Source organism: Dendrobates tinctorius, unplaced genomic scaffold (assembly GCF_039654945.1).
Source record: "Dendrobates tinctorius isolate UK_male_01 unplaced genomic scaffold, ASM3965494v1 ptg000191l, whole genome shotgun sequence".
Taxonomy (NCBI): domain Eukaryota; kingdom Metazoa; phylum Chordata; class Amphibia; order Anura; family Dendrobatidae; genus Dendrobates; species Dendrobates tinctorius.
The window spans coordinates 1,940,550-1,957,479 of NW_027361858.1; the positions used below are offsets into that span (position 1 = coordinate 1,940,550).

Sequence of the window (16,930 nt, forward strand, 5' to 3'; positions counted from 1 at the left end):
AAATTGGCACAAATGGCAAAGGGGTGACACAAAAGAAAAGCCAAGCAGCAGGGACCCCAGTGTCTATAGAATCCCCATACCCATAATCATGTGTAATAACAACTGGTAGGGTGAATAAAAACAGGTCTATTTGCCCAATATCTGATTACAATAATCCCCCGCCACCATTAAAGGTGACAAGCAAGCCAGTGTAAACTATAGTACGGAGTATAATCCCCACCTAAGCCGCTCCGTTCAAGGGGTAAAGAGATATGGGCAAGGAGTAGTACAAACACCTACCAGGGGGGAGGACACAGGACCCCAACCTTCTAAAACAAAAATGCCACCAGAACTGTGTCATCTCTTTCATAAGAAGGTTTACTCATCACGACAGGTGGTGATTCTTTACTTGCGAGCATGGGCCACAATAAACATTTTACAACAAAAATTGTGTCGTAAAATTGTTGCACAAAAAAAATAGCTGACGAATCAATTTTTAATACTTGATGTTTTGTGAGTTATAACCAATTATTTAATTGGATAAGTAGACTTAATTTAAAGGGCAAAATAACATCCATAAAAATAAATGTAAAATTTATTGCTGTTGAGAAAATAAGTGGAAGCCTAATTGGTGGTAGTAAATTAGCTTCCATAATTTAATCTGCAAATTATTCTAGCAAATTTTCTATATTAGAAAAACAAATATTTTAAGAAAAAGTGATTATTTACCATGCAAATTGTCTAATGACCTACCCGATTATCATCCTCAACTGAAAGCTTCCAGACCATTACATAGCATGAATAGACGATGATAAATTATTGCATATGAAAATTTTATTTAATGAAATATTGCATTGTCTATGTTTTGCGTAGCAGAAAATGTTGTCAGACAAAATAAATTACACACAATACTTAATAAATGCTAGTGAATATATTACATTTTATGCCTTATCTCTAATTTTTACTCAGTTGCCTTCTCCGTTGCTAAAAATGTGCTGAAATTTCTTTCTTTGGCTGATAATCCCTTCTACCAATGCTCTATTAAATTGTCACATTCCATGCAGAAATGTGCCATCTATCGATATTCTTTTGGACTACTCTGGTGAACTATTTGGCATCATTGTCTGGTTTTATCTGACTGGTTTTCTTAATGTTCTTCAGCTTAACACCTGGTTTGAGCATTTCCTAGCTTGATTCCTCTTTCGTCTTCTATTTCTGATTGACCCTCTGGACTCTAATACAGCTTCTACTGACTATGTACTTTGAACTGATTTTGTTCTTGTCTCCCTGCTGATTTTTTAATCTCGGAACCCTGCAACAAGGTTTCCATCACTTTACAGAGGTTAGAGAGTTAAAACCAGGGCGATGATTGTCCCTCTTTATATGCCAGTACTAGTGATGAGCGAGTATACTCGTTGCTTGGGTTTCCCGGTCGGGTGGTCTCTAAGTATTTTGGCGTGCTTTTCGTCCTCTTATCTGCATGATTTGCGACTGCTAGACAGCTTGAATACATGTGTGGAATGCCTGTTTGTTAGGGAATCCCCACATGTATTCAGCCTATCTACAAGTCGCAAGTCATTCTGCTGAGACGACGAAAACTAAATCTCCGAGCACACCAAAATGCTCGGAGGACACCCGAGCAACATTACTACTCGCCCATCACTAGTCAGTACCATTGTCCCCTTTCTACACCTTTCATATAGCAATGGGAAATTGGCAACATTCTTCCTTGAAAATCATTGTCACCTTTCCAACACCTCACCTTACATCAGCATTGTTCCCCTACAAACACCTTTTCCACTGTCAGCAGCATTTTCCCCATCTACTCTTCTCCTATTGAAGGTAACATTTACCCACTTATCACTCCTATTTTACAAGCATCTGCAACTTTCCACTCATCTTCCACCTTCAGCATTTTTGCCCCTTCCCACAGTTCCACAACAGGCAGCAGCATTCTGCCCTTCCCACCTCACCCAAACTGACAGCATCATTATTCCCAATTGTATTGATGCCACTGGCAGCAAAACTCCTCTTCCCATTTTTCTCTCACTAGCAGCACCTTTACCATCCCACCCCTCTTCAACTGACAGAAGCATTGCATAGTCCTACAGTCCTTTTAAAAAGGGTACTGTCATTCTGTGTAGTCTCTTGCACGTGAAAGAGTTAGGGTGAAGGTGTTTGTTTGTTTTTAGGGGAATCTAGGTTTGGAAGATCATTTAGTACACAGAGATTTTTTCTTCCAGGATCTTTTACACTCTACTGTATATACAACTCTGGAAGCATCAGTTTGGCTTTTGCTCTGGAGCTCATGCTCTGTGTCAAAACAAACAAGCAAACAAACACGTGTGGTGCACAGCAAGAAGAGATAAAAATTAAGGATGCTGTATTTAAATTTCCAACACTCACAAAAACAAAAGACAAAATACAAAAAGTCTGAATGAAATATGTGTATTTTATATTAGATATCAAAGTCATACGACATAAAAAAGTTCTTCTCAAAAAAAGGTGGCAACCCTCTACTGCTAATGACAAATCCTAAAGCATTTTTCCCAGTCGTAATTCTCCATAAGCGGGTTATCCTCAATGCAATAGTGATGCTCCTGGATTCAATCCTTTGAGTTTGTGTTTTATGGTTGACTTTTCTTTCTTCCGAACCACAGAAGACACACCTTTTCTCTGGGTGTTTGGGTTCTGCTTTTCTGGCTGCAGTCTGTTTATCTTAAAGCAGGCATATCTATTCTAGGAGCTTTTAGGGGGATTCAGGGTAAGCTGATGTCGAGTGGGGGCACCACTGCAATACCTTAGGGTGTCAAACTCCACAGTCAGGATGAGATAGACCAGGGTCAGAGCGCTTTTACCAGTCTGAACAGGGATCTGTCCTGTACAGGTTTTTGTCTCACTGACTTGCATGCTACCTGTGCACTTGTGCTTGTACAGTCATAGCATTAATATACATTCCAATCAAGTATTCGAACACCTGGAACAGTAGAGGAAAATAGACCACCACCATAGAGTATAATCCTTAAAACTTGTAACATGTAAAAACACCTATGGTTATTTCGAAAGAAGGTACCAGTTAGCAGATTAAATGAGGTGATATGAAATAAGATGCCACATGCATGTGAAGCGATGGCCAGGGGACCACCACAATGCAGGGAGACTACGGTACACAAGATGAGGTGCAAACAACAAATGGTTAATTTATTTACAAGCAAGGAATGCAGTGTTAGGAAAGTGTAAACAGGGGCATGCAAAGACATAAAACAATTTACAAAAGTGATATTCTCTAGCAGGGCCGTACAAATGGCACGATGCACCAACTATTACAGATCAGTGTATTCTTTCAAAAGGCAAGACAATACAACAAAGTACAGTATGCTGCTACTCTAACTATAGCCTGACTGGCCGCTGCTACTCCGGCCGCACGGCTACTGTGCTCTGTCTATTGCAGCCTATCCTAAGCCCTAAACATGTGCGCACACGGAGTTAACACTCACCGTAAAGTTGGTGTCTCAGTTCCTTCCTGGGGGCCCCCTGCAGTTCTCTGCAAGATGATGTGACTTCCTCCCTGGAAGCTCTGTGCAACATGGTCTTGTCCTTGTGTGACAATTCCAAACCTGTTCCTAGAAACGGTGAACTCCCTCTTCTGAATTCCTTCCTTGTAAATCTTCGTGGCTCCTCGCAGAATCACAGGAAAACCACCTTCGTTATCCCCAGAAGGGTATACACAATCTCACAAGTTCAGTCAGTTACAAGCTGCATGCTTTTCTCCTCACGTCAGTCTCCTGCAGACTCCCAGCTCCAAAAACTCACTGGGAAAACAGCCCCTCCCCTCTCCATAGCTGAAAGAGCAAACCAAAGCAGTCTTTTGAAAGGTAGAATAGAATTTACCATCGCATCAGCCAAGGTGGTGCTGTCTCTTAAAGGGGTAGCATGTCTCTGCTGTCCATAGCAATGTCAGCCCCTTACAAATGGCTACTAAAATATAGCTTTGTCACTCTCCCCTGAGGTATGCACACATTTTCGGAAATATGCCCATGTTTTTCACAAGTACTATTCTGTGACAAAACATTAATAATGGGGACCTGGCATCTCATTAGATTAAATATTTTAGAATCACTGCATTACAAAACTCCACAAACTGCATTAATAAGTCTCTTGTTGAAGAAAATTTTGAAATTGACAATTGTATGTGTTTTTATGCTTAACAATTCAAGCAAAGTGGATGTGATTTCATGAAATGTGCATTTAAGAAATGTTCCTATATTTTGGTGTGCTTTTTCTATTTAAGCTTCCCTGTGGAGCCTGAAAAATGCATGTAAGAACCCCATCCAGTTTTTAAATGCATAATCCCAGCATTTCTGCCCCAAGAAATATTAAAAATCACGCTAAAAAAAACAAAATTTGGGAAAAAAAACATAAAAAATTTGCAAAAAATGCAATAGTGTAGATTGTTATTGTGTATTTTGATTGTGGACACCTATGGATATTACCCCTACAAAAAAATGCAGTGTCTCTGATTGTGAGATCATGGCCATAACCCTTTTTCGACAAGGTCCATAATAATATGTCCCTATGCCCTGGTACTTAATGACGCTGGACGGGTCATTTTTTTAATGAAACACTGTGAATAATGTTGCCTCCACACAACTACAATTGCTGTGATTGACTGTTCAATTCTGAACAGCCAATTGCAGCATTTCTCAGTGCTTCAGGCAATCAGATTGTCTGAAACAATGATGTCCCAACCTATCATCGGTGCTCCAAGAGCACCGATTATAGGCTGGTGCCTGGCAACATTAGAGTTCGCCTGAACCCGCTCTAATTGGTGCAATCAACGATGATATCGATCGCACCAGTCAGAGCGCACAGACGTACTGTGACCTGGCAGTGACCACCCTGTACTTCCTCCTTTTCACTTCTGAGTTATACAGGGAGGTCACTTTGGGCTGTGCTGGAGTCTGTCGTGCCACAGAAGCATCTGTGACATCACAGATCCTGCTGCTGATGCCTGATTGCCATTCTTGCTGAAGAAAGAAAAAAGAAGTAAGAAGAATTCCTGATCTCTTTCTCTCTTCATCCACCCCAATCCCCCTCCCCACCCACTATTTCCCCTCTCCACCAACTACCGTCAAGCACTGATCAGTATTTGATCACTGATGAGTACTTGATCGCTTGAGTTTTGGCAGTTTTTTCTTTTTCGTGCATCCTGCACAAAATTCAGTGATCAATGTCAGTGCTCACTGGTTTCCAGTTCTTTTTTCATCCCTGTCCATTCCCCCTTCCCTTTTGATTCACTTCCTTGCGTGCATCCAGCAGCCACTGAGCACTGCTCAGCGACTCCACCCAACCTTAGCACCACATCCCTGTGTCCGTCCTACACACATCAATGACCGATCCCCAGTTGCAGCTTTTTTTCTTTAGAAAAAACATAAAATTTTACACCGAGCTCTCACACACTTTCACACACGGGTAAAGTATGGTACACACCCAAACATCATAAATGCAAAAATTGTCCCTCTCATCTTAAATCTGTATTCAGCAGAAGAGGCACACGCTTTCCTTGCCTCCGACACTGACAGTGAGGTAGAGAATCCCACTTTTCATTATTTTTCCTCTTCCTCATCCTCTAGCTACAGTGATACTGAGCTGCCACATAGACGCCTCAGGACAGAAACTGAACCACCAGTTTTTGACCCTGTATGGACCTCACCACTCAAAGATTAAGAGCCACTGATTCCTGATCTTGTGGCGCAATCAGGAATCAAATTTCAACTCACGTATGGCAAACTGACGAAATCTACCATGCTCACGTATACCAACCTGATGCACTCTACACAACTTACGCAAAGCAATACATTATAAAATTCACATACCAGGAAACAGTATGTCAGTTCAAAAATGCAGACATTTGTGGGCCACTCCACTGTTTAGGCACATCAGGGATTCTGCAAGCACAACATGACACCCGCAGACCATTCCATCAAAGTTTGCATTCCAAAACATCACTCCTTCCCTTCTGAGCCCCGACTTGCGCTCAAACAGTAGTTTTCTCCAACATATAAGGTATCTGCATACTCAGGAGAATATGCACAACAAATTTTGAAGCCCATTTTCTCTTGTTAACCTTGTGAAAATATTTGTTTTAAGCTTGAAAAAATATTTTTGTGGAAAAAATGTGATCTTTTTCTTTTATTTTCAAAACTCAACGTTATAATTTTCTGTGAAGCACCTGAAGGTTCAAGGTGTTCACCACAAATCTAGATAAATTTCTTTGGGGTCTAGTTTCCAAAATGGATTCAGGTGTGGGGGGTTTCTACTGTTTAGGTACATGAGGGGCACTGCAAATGTGACATAATGCCCGCAGACCATTCCATCAAAGTCTGCATTCCAAAAGGTCACTCCTTCCCTTCCAAGTTCAGACGTTCACCCAAACAGTAGTTTTTTCCCACATATAAGTGGTCTGCGTACTCAGTAGAATTTGTACAAGAAATTTTGAAGTCTTTTTTCTCCTCTTAACCTTGTGAAAATAATTTGTTTTTGGCTAAAATAATATTTTTGTGGGGAAAAATTTGATTTTTTTTTATTTTCACAACTTAAAGTTATCATTTTCTATGAAGCACCAGAAGGTTCGAGGTGCTCACCACATTTCTAGATAAATTCCTTGATGGATCTAGTTTCCAAAATGCGGTTGCTTTTGTATTGTTTCCACTCTTTAGACAGATCAGGGACTCTTCAAATGCGACATGGCGTCCGATCTCAATTCCATCCAATTTTGTGTTGAAAAATTAACATGGTGCTTCTTCACTTGCGAGCTCTACCGTGCACCCAAACAGTGGTTTTCCCCAGCATATGTGGTATCAGCATACTCAGGACAAATTGCAAAATAAGTTTTGGGTTGCAATATTTCCAGTTATTCTTGTGAAAATAAAAAAATGGGGACTAAAAGATCATTTTTGTGGAAAAAATAGATTTTTTATTTTCACAGCTCTACATTATAAACATCTGTGACGCACTTTGGGATTCAAAGTGCTCACCACATATCTAGATTAGTTCCTTGAGGGGTCTAGTTTCCAAAATGGCATCCAATGTGGGGGAGTTTCTACTGTTTAGGCACATCAGAGGCTCTCCAAACACGACATGGCGTCCAATCACAATTTCAGCCAATTTTCCATTGAAAAAGTGAAACGTGCTCCTTCCTTTCCGAGCTCTGCTTTGCACCCAAACAGTGGTTTTCGCCACATATGTGGTATCAGCAGACAAATTGCAGAACAACTTTTAGGGTCCAATTTCTCTGGTTACCCCTGTTAAAATAAAAAATTGGGGGCTAAAAGATAATTTTTGTGGAAAAAATAAGATTTTTTATTTTCGCGACTCTACATTATAAACTTATGTGAAGCACTTGGGGGTTCAAAGTGCTCACCACACATCTAGATAAATTCTTGAGGGGTCTAGTTTACAAGATGGGGTCACTTGTTGGGCGTTTCCACTGTTTCAGCACATCAGGGGCTCTCCAAATGCAACATGGTGAGCGATGTCAATTCAAGTCAATATTGCGTTGAAAAAGTCAAACTGTGCTCCTTCCCTTCCAATCTCTGCCATGCACACAAAAAGTGATTTGCCCCCACATATAAGGCATCAGCATACTCAGGACAAATTGCACAACAACTTTTGGGGTCCAATTTCTCCGGCTACCCTTGTAAAATTAAAAAATTGGAGGCTAAATGATCATTTTTGTTGAAAAAATAGGATTTTTCATTTTTACGGCTCTACGTTATAAACCTATGTTAAGCAATTGGGGTTCAAAGTGCTCACCACACATCTATATAAGTTCCTTGATGGGTCTAGTTTCCAAAGTGGGGTCACTTGTTGGGGTTTTCTACTGTTTAGGCACATCAGGGGCTCGCCAAACGTGACATGACGTCTGATCTCAGTTCCAGCCAAATTTGCAAACAGTGCTCCTTCACTTCCTTGCTCTGCCGTGCACCAAAGCAATGGTTTCTTCCCATATATTGTGTATCATCACACTCAGGACAAATTGCACAATATTTGTGGTCCAATTTCTCCAGATACGCTTGTGAAAATCAAAAATAGGGGCTAAAAGATAATTTTTGTAGAAAAATGTGATTTTTTTATTTTCACGGCTCTACATTATAAACATTTTAGAAGCACTTGGAGGCTCAAAGTGCTCACCATACATCTAGCTAAGTTCCCTGAGGGGTCTAGTTTCCAAAATGGGCTTACTTGTTGGGGGTTCCTACTGTTTAGGCACATCAGGGGCTCTCCAAATGCGACGTGACATCCGCTAATTATTCCAGCAATTTTACATTCAAAATGTCAAGCAGTGCTCCGTCCCTTTCGAGCTCTGCCGTGAGCCTAAACAGTGGTTTTTCCCCATGTATGGGGTATCGTAATGTTCAAAAAAAATTGTATTTCAAATTATAGGTTTCATTTTTTCCTAATATCCTTGTGAAAATAAATAAAATTCAATCTAAAATAAAATTTTAGTGAAAAAAGTGAAGTGTTAATTTTTTCCTTACACGTTCCATTACGGTAATTCCTATGAAGCATCTGAAGGATTGATGAACTTCTTGAATGTTTTTGAGCACCTTGAGGGGTGCAGTTTTTAGAATGTTGCCATTTTTTGGGTATTATTTATCTTATATACCCCTGAAAGTCACTTCAAATGTTATGTTGTCCCCCCAAAAAATGGTTTTGTAAATTTTGTTGTTAAAATGAGAAATCGCTGGTCAACTTTTATCCCTTATAACTTCCGAACAAAAAAAATTCTTTAAAAATTGTGCTGATGTAAAGTAAACATGTGGTAAATGTTATTTATTAACTACTTTGTGTGAACTATCTCTGTGATTTAAGGGAATGTAAATTTTACTACTATCATGAAGTACAATATGTAAAATCTCAGAATCAGCGGGATCCTTTGAAGTCTTCCATAGTTGTTACCTCATAAAGTGACAGTGGTCAGAATTGTAAAAATTGGCCTTGTCATTAATGTGCAAACCACCTTCAGGTGTAAAGTGATTAAAATCAAAGGCTTTTCCAAGTATGTTAGAGTACACTAGGAATGTTTCAAGCTGCTTACTAATAATCTACTTTACTGGCAGATTAACAGAATCTTTCTATACAGTCCATATTCTAAAGTCAGAATTTTGACCCTTAGCGATACAATAAATTGATATAGCAGGGATACTAATGGGAACATATAAAATAAAATGTATTTGTATTTAATTAAGTGCTTACCAAAAATATACAACTTTACATAACAATTAATAAATACATTACAACTGAAACAAATTATTAACTGTACCTTCAATTGCAAATGGTTTGCCAACCGTCAGCAACTTGCATTCGGCGTCAATAGAGACTTCGTAATCAAGGAGCGCTTTGTCCATGATGAAAGCATCTAATGTTTCCGGGTCGTTCCTGCACACATCACAAGACAACAATGATGTTTATTTAATTGCTGTGCATGAAGTAAATGCTAGCACTATGTGAACTGCGTTCTATGAGACAGCAGATTTTGAATATGTATTCGTGGTTCCAAAGCGGTGTTATATCAGGTCATAATGTTCTTGGAATTATGCCTATATTTTTTCAGTGTTTCATAATTAGAATGGACTGGCTACTATTTATTTTGTTGAAAGGGTAGAGTGAGCTTTGTCCTTATCCCTAGGTGTTATCCAGCATAGATTGGTAATCCAATCGGCAGAACAGAGTCCATAGTTGGATATTATTCTCCCAGTTATATTTGGTTTTTGGAGCAGTCTATTCCCAGTAAGTTGTGGGGCAGCACCAATGAATTCTGTTTTGACTAGCATGTGCACTAAATAGGATAGTTTTATTGGTTTGATGTGCTGTTGTGCCACGTAAGTATACCGGCCAGCTTAACATTGTGCTGCGATAAATGCCCTTCTAAGAAGTCTTTATATATTATATGGTTGATCTTTATATTTCATGCATGATTCCTTATTATTGTTATATACGTACAGAAGAGAGGCACTTACTAATTGTTTATTCCCCCAAGAAATTTGTCGCATACCGCTTTAATTTGGTGCATGCGCATTGCAAAGAGTTTATTCAGTTTTGTAATTATAATAGTCTACATAGAGCCAATTACTTTGGCTTGTGTGCATTTTTAGGGCTCTTTTTCCTTTTATAATATAGTAAGAAGTGCCACTCCCTATGTCAATAGAACTTCCTTGATTTTTATTATCCAGAGCACAAGCATTGACATGCTGTCACGCATTTGCCAGAAGAATGACAGCGCACAGTGAGACAGGGAAGGGAAAATCTGCCACTAGGGAAAAATTAAAGGAGGCACCCCTAACACTTGCCCTGAGCAACCCTAAGGTCCTTAGCGTCCCTAGATGGGTTCTTTCACCCCATATGATCACATTGCTATCCTTTTCTTACTCTGAGATTGACCCTGACTAGTGTGTAGGGTAGCAGGAATGCTTGCACTGCTCTAACATAAAGGCCCACAGGTAAACAGACAAGGATAAAGGAAACAGCAATCACTCAATGCTTCCCAGACTGCAGAAAGGGAAAGGACAAGGTGAGACAAACCAAATAGGATATACTGTAAGATAAAGGAAGAAACTCAAACAAACAGATATCTTCAGAGACAACTCCAAGATGACCTCTCTTCACACAACTTACACTTCCAGCTTCACACCAGGTTATAGCAAGCTATCACTGGCAACTGCTCAAGCTAAGAGGTGAGTATTTTTACCAGAGGGGAATGGAGAAATCAGAACAGCTGAGTTAACTCAGGACAGAAAGCTGTAGGAAGGGATATCTCCACAGCTAACTGAAAGGCAAAGCAGATCCAACCAGTGTAGATGGAAGTATAGCCAAACGCAATCTTCTGACTCCTTTCTGTCGCGGTATCCCTGTGACACATGTGCATTGATTCTGAGCTACCACACTCCCTATGGCCCTTCATAGCTGTTATACATTGCTTTTGTCAGAGACACCGCACTACACTTGCTCATAGAGCCAGTGCGCGTGTCCTGAGAACAGAAGCAGTGCTAAAAGATACCTGGGGAGCAGGGCAGCAGAGGTGACCAGGCGTGCTTCAGGCTAATAGTGTCAGGATCCAGTCAGTGCTGGAAAGTAAAGATGCATAGGACGTGCGGACACTAAAACTGAATAATGTGCATGGGACCTATGGTCATGTGACTGCAAGGGGGCGGGGCTTAGCGTCCTGTATTCAGATAGGACAGGACACCATACAACAACTCAGAGTCAGGCAAAACAGAGGTCACACACAGTACGGATGAACGAGGTACAGGAGGGACGAACAGACGGGTAGTCAGACAGAGCCAAAGGTCATACACAAGAGGGCGACGTGGTACCAAGGGGACGAGCAGAGAGAAGTCGGGTCACAAGCAGAGAGTCATACACGAGAGGTAGCGCAGTACAAGAGGGTCAGGCAGAACTCGTAACAGGGACAGAACCAGATCACAACCGAACAAATAAGCAAGATATCAGGCACAAGGCACACGTATACAAGAGGTCACTTAACTCAGCCGAGGGCACGAGTATAACTGACACCGGACCCAGGTCCAGTGAGCACTAAATAGCCTCCTGCTGCCAGAGAGAGGCAGCACAATTAACCCCTAGTCTAACCAGGACAGGTCAAAGCGAAATCCCGTCCTGGATCATGACAGTACCCTCCTCTCAATGGGGGGCCACCGGACCCCCAGGTCTCTCAGGGTACTTGGCGTGAAAGGCTCGGATCAACCGATCCGCATGAACTGATCGAGCAGGAACCCACGAGCGTTCCTCAGGACCGTAGCCCTTCCAATGTATCAAATACTGAAGGGCGCGACGGACCAACCTGGAGTCGACAATTCGTTCCACCTCGTACTCAGCCTGCCCATCTACCAGAACCGGTGTCGGGGAAGATGATGATCCCTCCCCACTGGACCTCACAGGTTTCAAAAGGGCCTTATGGAAAACATTTGGGATCCGCAGAGATGGCGGGAGCTGCAACCGAAAAGCCACCAGGTTAACTGCTTCGGTAATTACATAGGGACCTATAAACTTGGGTCCAAGCTTCGCAGAGGGGACCTTGAGCCTTATATTTTTGGTGGATAACCATACCTTATCCCCGACCTGAAACACTGGACCCACGGATCGTTTTTTGTCCGCAAAAAATTTAAATTTGTCCTGGGCCTTCGTAATGTTATTCTGGACCTCCCGCCATACCTCCCCCAACCACTGGATCGACTCGTCCGCTCCAGGACACCCAGAATTCAAGCGGGAAAATTCTCCAAAATGAGGATGAAACCCATAATTGCAAAAAAAAGGAGATGTACCCGTAGACTGGTTAGTGCAGTTGTTAAAAGCAAACTCAGCCAATGGTAACACAGAACACCAATCATCCTGTCGGGCTGAGGTCAAACAACGCAGAATTTGCTCCAGAGACTGATTGGTCCGCTCAGTCTGCCCATTAGTCTCTGGATGGTAGGAGGATGAAAAGGACAGACTAATACCCAACCTCCTACAAAAAGCTCTCCAAAATCTGGACATAAATTGCACTCCCCTATCAGACACCACATTCAGGGGTACCCCATGCAACCGCACCACATGCTCCACAAACAATCTGGACAATGTTTCCGCATTAGGTAGAGCTGCCAAAGGTACAAAATGTGCCTGCTTACTAAACCTGTCCACTACGACCCAGACCACGGTATTACCCTTGAAAGGGGGAAGGTTGGTGATGAAATCCATGGACAGATGAGTCCATGGTCTCTCAGGAATTGGCAGTGGTACCAATTCCCCGGCCGGCCGGTTATGGGGAGTTTTCGCACGGGCACAAACCTCACACGCAGACACTTACTCCCCAACATCAGAGGCTAAAGAAGACCACCAGAACATTCTAGCAATGGCCTTCCGGGTTGCTGAGATCCCTGGATGTCCACCCAGAACTGAGTCATGGAACTCCTGGAGGACCTTGAGACGAAACTGAGCTGGCACATAAAGTTTATCCACCGGCTTAGCTGGAGGTGCAAGAGCCTGGGCTTCTCGAATCTCTCGTTCCAACACATTAGAAACCTCTGCCACCACCACCCCAGGCTGAAGAATGGAGGATGGAGGTTCCGGGGGGGACACCGGATCTAGACTGCGTGACAACGCATCCGCTCTGATATTCTTGGATCCTGGTCGGAAAGTGATCGAGAAGTTGAATCGAGAAAAAAAAAAGTGACCATCTAGCCTGTCTGGGAGTCAACCTTTTAGCAGACTCGATGTAAGCTAGGTTTTTGTGGTCCGTGATTACCGTTATAGGATGGACAGCCCCCTCCAAAAAATGCCTCCATTCTGCAAAAGCCAATTTTACGGCCAGAAGTTCCCGATTCCCCACATCATAGTTTCTCTCTGCCGGAGAGAACTTCTTTGAGAAAAAGGCGCAAGGTCTTAAATTGGTAAAAGTGGTGGGTCCCTGGGACAATACCGCCCCCACCCCCACCTCTGAGGCGTCTACCTCAACAATAAATGGTTCAGAGGGGTCCGGTTGGATAAGAACCGGGGCCGACATGAAACATTTTTTCAAAAACTGAAATGCCGCTACCGCTGCGGTTGACCAATTCTTGATATCGGCCCCCTTTTGAGTCATGTCTGTGAGGGGTTTAACCACCTGTGAGAATCCCCTTATAAATTTCCGATAATAATTAGCGAACCCTAGGAAACGTTGCAGACCCTTCAAATCACACGGTTGAACCCACTCGAGAATGGCCTGCACCTTATTAGGATCCATGCGATACCCTTCAGCAGACACGATGAACACCAGAAAGGACAGTTCCTGAACAAAAAATAAACATTTTTCAAGTTTAGCAAACAGACAGTTCTCCCTGAGCCTTTGGAGAACTGCCCGAACATGACCAATGTGAGTCTGTTTATCAGGCGAGTAGATTAAAATGTCATCCAAATACACCACCATAAAACGTCCAATCAAATCGAAGAACACATGATTTATGAAATTTTGGAAGACCGCTGGAGCGTTGGTCAGGCCGAAGGGCATGACCAAATTTTCAAACAACCCTTCAGTAGTGAGAAAGGCGGTCTTCCATTCATCTCCATCCCGGACTCGGATAAGGTTATACGCTCCCCGTAGGTCTAATTTCGAAAACCACTTGGCTCCGGACAACTGATTGTATAAATCAGGAATAAGTGGAAGGGGATAAGTATTCCTCACAGTTATTTTATTTAACTCATGAAAATCGAGGCATGGGCGCAAACCACCGTCTTTTTTTTTTACAAAAAAGAACCCTGCCGCCACAGGAGAAACAGAAGGACGAATATGTCCCTTACGGAGGCTCTCAGAAATATATTCCTTCATCGCAGCCCGTTCCGGACCCGAGAGGTTATACAGGCGGGCTTTGGGCAATTTAGCACCTGGAACCAGGTCAATGGCACAATCAAATGGGCGGTGTGGTGGTAAAACCTCAGCCTCTTTTTCGGAGAAAACGTCAGTATAATCTATCAGGCACTCCGGAATGCCTTCTAGACCCACGGACGACACAGACACAGAAACAAGACATTTCTCAGAGCAATAGGGACCCCATTTAACAATATCCCGAGATTCCCAATTAATCACAGGATTATGCAGCTGTAACCAGGGGAACCCCAACACCAGTCCCGCAGGCAGGTTGTTCATTACAAAACATGAAATACGTTCCTGATGTAAGGAACTCACTTTAAGGAGAAACTCTTCAGTACAAAACACAATGTCATTCTTACCCAGTGGTGTTTTGTCAATAGCAACAAGGTGAATCGGAGTCTCCAACCTAACTGTCCCTAACTTACACCTGGCCACCAAGTCAGAGTCAATAAAGTTCAATGATGAACCGCAATCCACGAAGGCAGTTGTGGATGTGGAGACACCCCCACAACAAAGTTCCACTTGGAATGACATTTTAGAAAATGCAGAAAAGGGTACCTGAGAGCCTGGGAGACCTCCACGATAATCACCCGGGCTCAGTCGCTTGTTGGTTAGTGGCCGGGAGGGGCAATCCTTTTTCCCATGTCCAGACTCGCCACTGTGAACACAGCATTTTCTCACGTGCCGTTGTCTCCTTTCTTCCTCCTTACGGTTGATGGTTCCTATCGCCGTGATTTTCAGTGAAGAACTGGCTCCCCTTCCTTGGGAGAACAATGATGTCTCGGTTTGTATCACTCCCCTTGCCCGTAACCTGCGATCCATTCGGACGGCCTGTGTCATAGCTTCCTCCAGGGCATCAGGTGGGGGGTGGAGAGCCAAGGCGTCTTTCAGATGCTCAGACAGGCCTCTGCGGAACAACCCCCGGAGAGCAGCGTCGTTCCAGCAGACCTCAGCAGCCCAGCGTCTGAACTCTGAGCAAAACCACTCGGCTGAGTGTTTCCCCTGGCAAACATTCATCAGCCTGTCCTCAGCCATACGCACCCGATCAGGCTCATCATAAATATGCCCCAGGGCCTCAAAAAATGCATCCACAGTCATACGCTCAGGGGCCGTGGTAGGAAGGGAGAAAGCCCAAGCTTGGGGGGCTCCCCTTAACAGAGACATAATGACCCCCACTCTCTGACTTTCATCCCCAGAAGAGTGTGGTCTTAAGGAAAAAAAAAGCTTACAGCCTTCCTTGAAAACTCTGAAGTCATTTTTATCTCCAGAAAAGGTATCTGGTAACTTCACTGGAGACTCAGGGGAAATTAATGTAACATCCCGAGCCCCCAATGAAAGAACCCCCTGCACAGTGTCGGCGATCAGCTGCTGAGACTGAGCCAGGACTCTTTGTTCTCCAAAGAGTTTCTGAGACATCTGAGTCAGGTGCTTAACCTGCTCAAAAAGAGTGTGCACAGGATCCATCACACACACAGGTGAATGGGAGCAGAGAAAAAAAAATGGTATGGGTCAGTTATAATGTCAGAGACACCGCACTGCACTTGCTCATAGAGCCAGTGCGCGTGTCCTGAGAACAGAAGCAGTGCTAAAAGATACCTGTAGAGACGGGCAGCAGAGGTGACCATGCGTGCTTCAGGCTAATAGTGTCTGGGTCCAGTCAGCGCTGGAAGGTAAAGAGGCATAGGACCTGCGGACACTAAAACTGAATAATGTACACGGGACCTATGGTCATGTGCCTGCAAGGGGGCGGGGCTTAGCGTCCTGTATTCAGATAGGACAGGACACCATACAACAACTCAGAGTCAGGCAAAACAGAGGTCACACACAGTACGGACGAACGAGGTACAGGAGGGACGAACAGACGGGTAGTCAGACAGAGCCAAAGGTCATACACAAGAGGGCGACGTGGTACCAAGGGGACGAGCAGAGAGAAGTCGGGTCACAAGCAGAGAGTCATACACGAGAGGTAGCGCAGTACAAGAGGGTCAGGCAGAACTCGTAACAGGGACAGAACCAGATCACAACCGAACAAACAAGCAAGATATCAGGCACAAGGCACACGTATACAAGAGGTCACTTAACTCAGCCGAGGGCAGGAGTATAACTGACACCGGACCCAGGTCCAGTGAGCACTAAATAGCCTCCTGCTGCCAGAGAGAGGCAGCACAATTAACCCCTAGTCTAACCAGGACAGGTCAAAGCGAAATCCCGTCCTGGATCATGACAGCTTTGACATGCGCAGTGAACTCATTAGAACACAGATTTGTAATGCAGTGCAGTTCAACATTGAAGTTGGATCATGCTACTATTGTACTATTGTCAATGAGTCATCAATTTAATTATGTAATCACTTGTGTTTTGTTGTACCATGGATAATTCATGCTCAGTGCTTTTTATAATGAACTGTATCTGGCAGATTATCACTTTATTAATTCTGATTATGACTAATGTTTACCCTTGTAGATTTATTCCATACATGACTTGTGATTGTATTTATGAGTTATGCACATTAATGATCTAAGGAATCTATAATCATATAATTGATTG

General features: G+C 43.0%; 1 protein-coding gene across 3 annotated transcripts in view; it reads right to left on the reverse strand.

Moving 5' to 3' along the window:
• GRIN3A (glutamate ionotropic receptor NMDA type subunit 3A) overlaps positions 1-16,930 on the reverse strand; it is an 822,030-nt gene that overhangs the window by 252,186 nt on the left and 552,914 nt on the right. For all 3 annotated transcript variants that reach the window (XM_073552433.1, XM_073552434.1, XM_073552435.1), the window contains one exon: positions 9,305-9,420. In XM_073552433.1, the coding sequence (XP_073408534.1) occupies positions 9,305-9,420 (116 nt within the window). The remainder of the gene's footprint in view (positions 1-9,304; positions 9,421-16,930) is intronic.